At 48.4% G+C, this 9,149-nt stretch overlaps 1 protein-coding gene across 1 annotated transcript; it reads left to right on the forward strand.

Moving 5' to 3' along the window:
* The first annotated feature begins 788 nt into the window (after positions 1-788).
* On the forward strand, positions 789-3,946 carry LOC130277470 (protein L-Myc-1-B-like). Its single transcript, XM_056528144.1, has 2 exons — positions 789-863; positions 3,116-3,946. The coding sequence occupies exons 1-2, from the start codon at positions 789-791 to the stop codon at positions 3,722-3,724; spliced, it is 684 nt and encodes a 227-aa protein (XP_056384119.1). The 3' UTR covers positions 3,725-3,946.
* The last annotated feature ends 5,203 nt before the right edge of the window (positions 3,947-9,149 follow it).

A 9,149-nucleotide genomic window follows, 5' to 3' on the forward strand; every position in this document is an offset into this window, starting at 1 on the left:
CGACCAACAACCCGTCTGCCGTCGTCTGTTGGTTAACACGGTCATCCACTTCATCACAAATGACATCTGACACCCCCAGTCAACAGTTGGTGGGATCCTCAGACACAACCCTCAGTTGGCATGGCCCAGGAGCAGTCCCTGTCCTCCCATTGCCTCTGTCCTATGCTGTTCCCACTCCTACAGAAGTATCTTATGCTGTGGGTTCAGCTCCACTATTCACTGAGGATGATCTAATGGAGGACAGTCAGCAGCTACTGCCCAGCCAAGAAGTGGAGGAGACATGCGCTGCTTCCTCCGCTAGGCGGGCAAGTAGTGATGAGGAGAATGACCCGGGAGGCGGTGTTGCCAGGGTTCAGGGTCCTGAATCAGACACTGTTACAGTGACGTGCAGACACAACTCGATGATGATGAAGCCGATCGCAATTGGAAGCCGGGTGCAGAAGGGGCTTCATTATTATCAGGAGAAGAGAGCTGCAGGTTGCCCTTGAGGCAGCAGCTGAGCCAGCAAGGCGGTAGCATGGTTGGCAGCCAGCATAGTGGCAGAAGTAGAAATTCTGGAGCAAAACATGCCTGTGGGAGACCACCTGCTTCACATCAGCCTACCTTCCCGGGAGGTAGTGGAACAGGGGTTCCTGGAGTCGGTGGCAGTAGCAGTCAATTAGTGCGGACTGTTGGTGGGAAAATAAACTACTCGGTGGTGTGATAGTTTTTCATCAAGCATCCGGAGGAGGTTCACATAGCCACATGCAAGATATGTCGGCAGAAGGCGAAGCGTGGCCAAGGTCCAAATGTTGGCACCACAGCCCTGCGTCAATGTTCTGCAGTCTAGCCTTATTTTCATGTGTCAGGTCACCGCTCAGGTGGTGAAGTCGATCCAGTTAGTCCATGAAATAACCTTTGGATTTGTTCTGTAATGCACTTTATGCTCTTCGTGTTGCCATCGTGCCAGTGAAAGCGTTTCCTTGTGTGTTCCTAGCCTGTGTTCCAGACCTCCTGCCGTTGCCCCTGACTACGATCCTTGCTGCCTGCCCCGACCTTCTGCTACGTCCGACCTTGCTTCTGTCTACTCCCTTGTACCGCGCCTATCTTCAGCAGCCAGAGAGGTTGAGCCGTTGCTAGTGGATACGACCTGGTCACTACCGCCGCAGCAAGACCATCCCGCTTTGCGGCGGGCTCTGGTGAAAACCAGTAGTGACTTAGAACCGATCCACTAGCACGGTCCACGCCAATCCCTCTCTGGCACAGAGGATCCACTACCTGCCAGCCGGCATCGTGACAGTAGATCCGGCCATGGATCCCGCTGAAGTTCCTCTGCCAGTTGTCGCTGACCTCACCACGGTGGTCGCCCAGCAGTCACAACAGATAGCGCAACAAGGCCAACAGCTGTCTCAACTGACCGTTATGCTACAGCAGTTACTACCACAGCTTCAGCAATCATCTCCTCCGCCAGCTCCTGCACCTCCTCCGCAGCGAGTGGCCGCTTCTGGTCTACGACTATCCTTGCCGGATAAATTTGATGGGGACTCTAAGTTTTGCCGTGGCTTTCTTTCCCAATGTTCCCTGCACTTGGAGATGATGTCGGACCAGTTTCCCACTGAAAGGTCTAAGGTGGCTTTCGTAGTCAGCCTTCTGTCTGGAAAAGCCCTGTCTTGGGCCACACCGCTCTGGGACCGCAATGACCCCGTCACTGCCTCTGTACACTCCTTCTTCTCGGAAATTCGAAGTGTCTTTGAGGAACCTGCCCGAGCCTCTTCTGCTGAGACTGCCCTGTTGAACCTGGTCCAGGGTAATTCTTCCGTTGGCGAGTATGCCGTACAATTCCGTACTCTTGCTTCAGAATTATCCTGGAATAATGAGGCCCTCTGCGCGACCTTTAAAAAAGGCCTATCCAGCAACATTAAAGATGTTCTGGCCGCACGAGAAATCCCTGCTAATCTACATGAACTCATTCACCTAGCCACTCGCATTGACATGCGTTTTTCCGAAAGGCGTCAGGAGCTCCGCCAGGATTTGGACTCTGTTCGCACGAGGCGTTTCTTCTCCCCGGCTCCTCTCTCCTCTGGTCCCCTGCAATCTGTTCCTGTGCCTCCCGCCATGGAGGCTATGCAGGTCGACCGGTCTCGTCTGACACCTCAAGAGAGGACACGACGCCGCATGGAGAATCTCTGCCTGTACTGTGCTAGTACCGAACACTTCCTGAAGGATTGTCCTATCCGTCCTCCTCGCCTGGAAAGACGTACGCTGACTCCGCACAAAGGTGAGACAGTCCTTGATGTCTACTCTGCTTCTCCACGTCTTACTGTGCCTGTGCGGATATCTGCCTCTGCCTTCTCCTTCTCTACTGTGGCCTTCTTGGACTCCGGATCTGCAGGAAATTTTGTTTTGGCCTCTCTCGTCAACAGGTTCAACATCCCGGTGACCAGTCTCGCCAGACCCCTCTACATCAATTGTGTAAACAATGAAAGATTGGACTGTACCATACGTTTCCGCACGGAGCCCCTTCTAATGTGCATCGGATCTCATCACGAGAAGATTGAACTTTTGGTCCTCCCCAATTGCACTTCTGAAATTCTCCTTGGACTTCCCTGGCTTCAACTTCATTCCCCAACCCTGGATTGGTCCACTGGGGAGATCAAGAGTTGGGGGCCCTCTTGTTCCAAGGACTGCCTAAAACCGGTTCCCAGTAACCCTTGCCGTGACTCTGTGGTTCCTCCTGTAACCGGTCTCCCTAAGGCCTATATGGACTTTGCGGATGTTTTTTGCAAAAAACAAGCTGAGACTCTACCTCCTCACAGGCCTTATGATTGTCCTATCGACCTCCTCCCGGGCACTACTCCACCCCGGGGCAGAATTTATCCTCTGTCCGCCCCAGAGACTCTTGCCATGTCTGAATACGTCCAGGAAAATTTAAAAAAGGGCTTTATCCGTAAATCCTCCTCTCCTGCCGGAGCCGGATTTTTCTTTGTGTCCAAAAAAGATGGCTCTCTACGTCCTTGCATTGACTACCGCGGTCTTAATAAAATCACGGTTAAGAACCGCTACCCCCTACCCCTCATCTCTGAACTCTTTGATCGCCTCCAAGGTGCCCACATCTTTACCAAACTGGACTTAAGAGGTGCTTATATCCCATTCCTCTGGATCTGAAAGTACAAGTGACTCTGAAGAGGATGAAATTGACGTTGTGACTGTGGGAAAAAGGAAGTCTTATCACGGCCGTCAGCCAGTGACCTTAACAGTGAGAGCAGACCCACTAGATACTGTTACAAAACTCTTCCACATATCTATCCACCAACAGCAACATAACTACGCTGCACGCCTGCCCCCTGAGCCCAGTACTACCCCTCCACCGGACTGTCCATCTCCTGCTGCAGAAGAGCCTGGTGAAGTCAGCTGCCCTTCAGTGCAGCCCTGCAGCCCCATTGAACCTAACTCACCTACTCAGTCAGGAGGCTTGGACAGTGAGGACCTGGCCAAGCGAAAGAATCACAACTATATGGAGCGCAAAAGGAGGAACGATTTACGCTCACGATTCCTGGCACTTAGAGAAGAGGTGCCTGGTCTGGCCCATGCATCCAAAACTCCCAAAGTTGTAGTTCTGAGTAAAGCGACAGAGTACTTGCAAGGTTTGGTTAGTGCTGAACAACATCTTTTAGCAGAGAAACTAAAACTTCGTACTCGTCGCCAGCAGCTCTTGAGGAGAATTTCCCAGTTGAAGAGCTGTTAAGAGGGACACATGGCAGGAGTCTGTCTGGCACATTTGCACATTTGTGAAGTTATGTCTTGGGATTGCACAAAACTGAGACTTTCACTTCTGGGTCAGTGCTTCTCAAAGCGCTACTGGAGAAAGGGTTGGTCATATCAGGTGAATCTACATGGTTCCTCAGGTTCTACATATGACTTTGTTTATCTTTCTACACAACAGAATCTGGACTTTCTGCGTAGACTTTTTTTTTTTTTTTTTTTTTTTTTTTTTTAATATATAAAAATTACTCAAAGGGACCTCAAGGTACAGCTGTAACTGTTCTGCAGTCTAGCCTTATTTTCATGTGTCAGGTCACCGCTCAGGTGGTGAAGTCGATCCAGTTAGTCCATGAAATAACCTTTGGATTTGTTCTGTAATGCACTTTATGCTCTTCATGTTGCCATCGTGCCAGTGAAAGCGTTTCCTTGTGTGTTCCTAGCCTGTGTTCCAGACCTCCTGCCGTTGCCCCTGACTACGATCCTTGCTGCCTGCCCCGACCTTCTGCTACGTCCGACCTTGCTTCTGTCTACTCCCTTGTACCGCGCCTATCTTCAGCAGCCAGAGAGGTTGAGCCGTTGCTAGTGGATACGACCTGGTCACTACCGCCGCAGCAAGACCATCCCGCTTTGCGGCGGGCTCTGGTGAAAACCAGTAGTGACTTAGAACCGATCCACTAGCACGGTCCACGCCAATCCCTCTCTGGCACAGAGGATCCACTACCTGCCAGCCGGCATCGTGACAGTCAATACATGCTTCACCACCATAAAGCGGCCTAGGAGAACCGTGGCTCTGATGTAGTGGTCAAGCCTGCTGCATCACCCATTGGCATGCCGCTCCCTCTTTCAGCAAGCCAAGGCTCCACCACCTCAGCTGAAGGGAGCTGTGTGTCATACCCTCCTTATGTCGCTCCAGATGCTCCTGCTTCTCCCACTTTTAGTCAGACATTCAGTCTACAATCCATCCGCGAAGCCATGTCCAAGAGACAACAGTATGTGCTCACTCATCCAATGGTGGAGAAGCTGAATGTGCTCCTGTCTAAGTTGCTGATGCTGCAGTCCCTCACTTTTCAAGTGGTGGACTCTTCACCTTTCAGAGAACTGATGGCTTGTGCCAAGCCGAGGTGGAGAGTGCCAAGCCGTCATTTCTTTGCGAAGAAGGAAGTGCCAGCCCTGCACAATTTTGTGGAAGAGAAGGTGTGCCAGTCCTTGAGTCTGTTGGCGTATCCCAAAGTGCACGGCAGCGCCGATGTCTGGAGATCTAACTACAGTCAGGGACAATACATGTCCTTTACAGCTCCACTGACCGGACAAGTCGCAGTGGCCCTTCAGCATACCATGTGTGCAGGGCACGGCAGTGTCACGCTGTTCTTCACATGGTTTGCCTTGGCAAAAAGAGTCACACATGGGAGGAACTGCTAGAAGTAATTCGTAAAAAAATCAGAGCATGGCTTACTTAACGAAAACTGGAAATGGGAACCATGGTGACCGACAACGGGAAGAACATCTTGGCTGCGCTGCGACAAGGAAGGGTGAAAAATGTGCCCTGCATGGCACACGTCTTAAAACTGGTTGTTAAGCAGTTCTTGAAGTGTCCCCCGCCCCCCTTTGCGAGACATCCTAAGAATGGAAAGGAAACTTTGCATGCACTTCATCCACTCGTACAGCGCAAATCACACCCTCCTTGAGCTGTAGCGTCAGATTGGTATCCCCAACATAGTTTGATTTGTGGCGTTGCCCCACATTGGAATTCCACCCTCCATATGTTGGACCGACTGTACGAACAGAGAAAAGGAATCAACGATTTCTTGATGATCCAAGCGGATAGGGGTACTCTCCTGTGTAACTTCAATGTGAACCAGTGGCAGCTCATACGTGACACCTTTTCTCAGGCCCTTTGAGGAAGCCACATTATACGTAAGTCGCCAGGATTACGGGATAAACAAGGTCATTCCACTGCTTCATTTCCTACAACAAGTGTTGGAAACGATGGCTGGTCAGGGCAATGGAGACGTTGCGCCTACATCTCTTGGCCACATGAGCCCTGTGGGAGCTGAACTGGAGGAGGAGGAGGATGAGAGGCACAGTGGAGCACAGTTTAGGTTTGATGAGATGAGCGGTGTTTCTAGTCATGTGACAGGAGAGGAGGAGCATGATCAACTAGAGAAGCTAGAGAGTTATGAGGAAGGTGAGACAGAGGACCCAGATACACTGTGACAGTATGCAGTGGAGATGGAGGCAAGGAGTCCCTCTGAGTCACTTGCATAAATGGCACGATGCATGCTCAGTTGCTTGCGTAGTGACCACCGAATTGTCAACATTCGGCACCGGGATGACTTCTGGCTCTCCACCCTATTGGACCCTTGTTACCGCCACAAAATGGGGGCCTTTTTTACACCCACTGAGAGGGAGAACAAACTGACCTACTACAGAGAAATCCTACGTAGTCACTTGGCCAATCGGGTCTAGTAGTCTGCAACATCAGGTCTTACTTGGGGGGCCCTCTGCACTCACCTTCCACTGCCATGGCTGCTGGGGAGGGGTGGGGTGGCAGTAGCAGTACTGATGAGTACCTTTCTTCACCCTCATAGTGATGCAACTCATCAGCATCAGGTAGACATGGAGCAGGACCTGAACCAGCAGGTGGTGGCATACCTTGACATGGCCATGCCAACACACCTTGAAGATCCGCTGGACTTCTGGTCAGCCAAACTTGATTTGTTGCCACAACTAGCAGAGTTTGCCCTGTAAAATCTGTCCTGCCCATCCAGCAGTGTGCCATCAGAGTGGGTGTTAAGTTCGGCGGAGGCCACAGTCACCCCAAGGAGAACTCGTCTGTCCACGAAAAATGTTGAGAGACTGACCTTTGTCAAGATGAATCAGGCTTGGATCAGCCAGGATTTCCACCCACCAATGCCAGATGCATCAGAGTAGATTGACCATGGTGCTACACCAACAATTCACAAATATGGATAGTGCGTAACAGATTTAAGACACTGCTCCTCCTTTACAAACATTCCTGCCACCTTCATCACCGGGTACTGGTATTGCCACCCACCACACCATTCTGTCACCAGGTCACTTTCAGGACTCCTGACACTCCTGATGCCACCTCCAGGCTGTTTCATTCAGCCACTATTTTGTCTCCTTATGCTTCTGCCACCAACAGGCTGCACCATTAAGACACTATATGGGCTCCTTATGCTTTCCCCACCTCCAGGCTGTGTCATTCAGCCAATATATTGTTTTCTGATGCTGCTGGGACTGCCTTGGATATTAACTACAATTTTTTTATGGTAGCACTAACAAACATACATGCTCAATAGAGATTTCAACATTGATCTTTTAATGTTAGGGGATGTGAAGCCTTCTTTTGTACGTATCCTGCTGCCTGATCCAGGCTGTGTGTTTCAGGAAGTACTTGGCTTACTGATGCTGCTGGGTCTGTGCCTAAATGTTTTTGATGTTAGCACTAGCTAACATACATCTTCTATACAAATTTCAATATTCACCTTTTCATGTTAGGGGTGATTAGGCCCCTTGTCTACTTCTGCTGCTGCCTGATCCAGGCTGTGTGTTTCAGCAACTATATGGCTTAGTGATGATGCTGGGCCTGTGCCTAAAATTTTTTGATGTTAGCACTAGCTAACCTACATCTTCTATACAGATTTCAACATTATAATTTTAATGTTAGGGGTTGTGAAGCCCTCTTTTAAACTCATTCTGATGCCTGCTCCAGGCTGTGTGTTTCAGGAACTACTGTGCTACTGTGCTGCTGGGCTTGGGCCTTAAATTCTTTGATGATAGCATGAGGTAAAATACCTCTTCAATCTTAGGGGATATGAAACCCTCTTGTGTACTGCTGATGCCTGCTCCTGACTGTGTGTTTCAGGAACTTCTTGGCTTACTGATGCTGCTGGGCTTGGGCCTTAAATCTTTGGATGTTAGCACTAGCTTACATAAATGCTTATTTGAGATTTCAACATTGTTCTTTCAATGTAAGGGGTTATGAAACCCTTATGTGTACTACTGATGCCTGCTCCTGACTGTGTGTTTCAGGAACTACTTGGCTTACTGATGCTGCTGGGCTTGGGCCTTAATGTTTGCACTAGCTTACACACATGCTTCATTGAGATTTCAACATTTATCTTTCAATCTTATGGGTTATGAAACCCTCTTGTGTACTCCTGCTGCTGACTGCTCCTGTCTGTGTCATTGAGCAACTACATGGTTTAGTGATGCTGCTGGGCTTGGGCCTTACCTTTTTTGATGCTAGCACTAGCTAACATGCATCTTCAATAGATATTTCAACATTCACCTTTTAATGTTAGGGGTTGTGAACCCCTCTTGTGTACTCATGCTGCTGCCTGCTCCTGTATGTGTCATATAGCAACTACATGGTTTAGTGATGCTGCTGACCCTAGGACATTACCTATATATGTTTATGGCAGCACTAGGTACCATACATCTTCAATTGAAATTTCAAAATTCATCTTTTATTATTTGAGATTGTGAGGCCCTATTGTCTCCTTATGTGCCGCCAATTCCAGGCTGTGTCATTTAGACACCATATGGTCTCCATATATTGACTGTGTATTGTAGGAAACATGTGGCTATCCTTGAGTTACTCTCCCAGCATTATTGCCATGTTGATACCAGACCAGTAATAAAAGGAATATTGCAAAGGACTAGCAGAAACATGGAACTGTGGATACTGACCACCGGCTGTTGGAATTGACTGTCTATCCCAGGTGGTAGATTTACCATTTTGGAGTTCCTCAGTTCCAGTAGGCTTTAAGTCGTTCATTCTTTGTTGTTGTTCTTCAGTTGCAGAATTAAGTTGTATCATGTTTTCCTGTTACACCGATGAGCTAATGTCACTGGAACACACAAAACTCATATTGTCATCCAATGAAGGATCCTTTTCTTCAGAGAAAGTATAATTTCATTATTTTGAATGTCAGGTGGTATTCTGACAATTTCTGATTATAAAGGAATTTTGTAATCTGGGACACAGGTAATAATAAGTATTTTTAAGCATAATGTAGCAATTTTTTTCTGCCCTCATTAATGTATACTACATACCTACATCTAAGTAGTGTACTATTTTGTACCTGTTAATCTGTCAAGGGTCTATATACTGTGAAAGGACAGCCAATAGTAAACACCTGCTGCTGTTCTTAAAAAATACTGTTTTAAGCGAAGTGAAGTGTATTGTACTCCCCTCATATGCGCAATAAGTATGTCAGGCAGAGTAGTGACATTTCAATTACAAAATTCAATGGTCTCGTCATGTTGCTGCCAATTCCAGGCTGTGCCATATATGGTTTATTGATGCTGCTGGGCCTGGGAATAACATTTTTTGTTATGGTAGCATTAGCTACCCAAAATCTTTGGTTTAAATTTCAGAA

Source organism: Hyla sarda, chromosome 6, assembly GCF_029499605.1.
Source record: "Hyla sarda isolate aHylSar1 chromosome 6, aHylSar1.hap1, whole genome shotgun sequence".
NCBI lineage: Eukaryota > Metazoa > Chordata > Amphibia > Anura > Hylidae > Hyla > Hyla sarda.

Excerpts from the sequence above, each read along its gene's own strand:
- LOC130277470 (XM_056528144.1), top strand. The coding sequence starts at position 789 with ATGTTGGCACCACAGCCCTGCGTCAATGTTCTGCAGTCTAGCCTTATT. Across the intron at positions 864-3,115 it reads GTCAGGTCACCGCTCAGGTG|GTGCTTATATCCCATTCCTC; the intron begins GTGAAGTCGATC and ends TGGACTTAAGAG.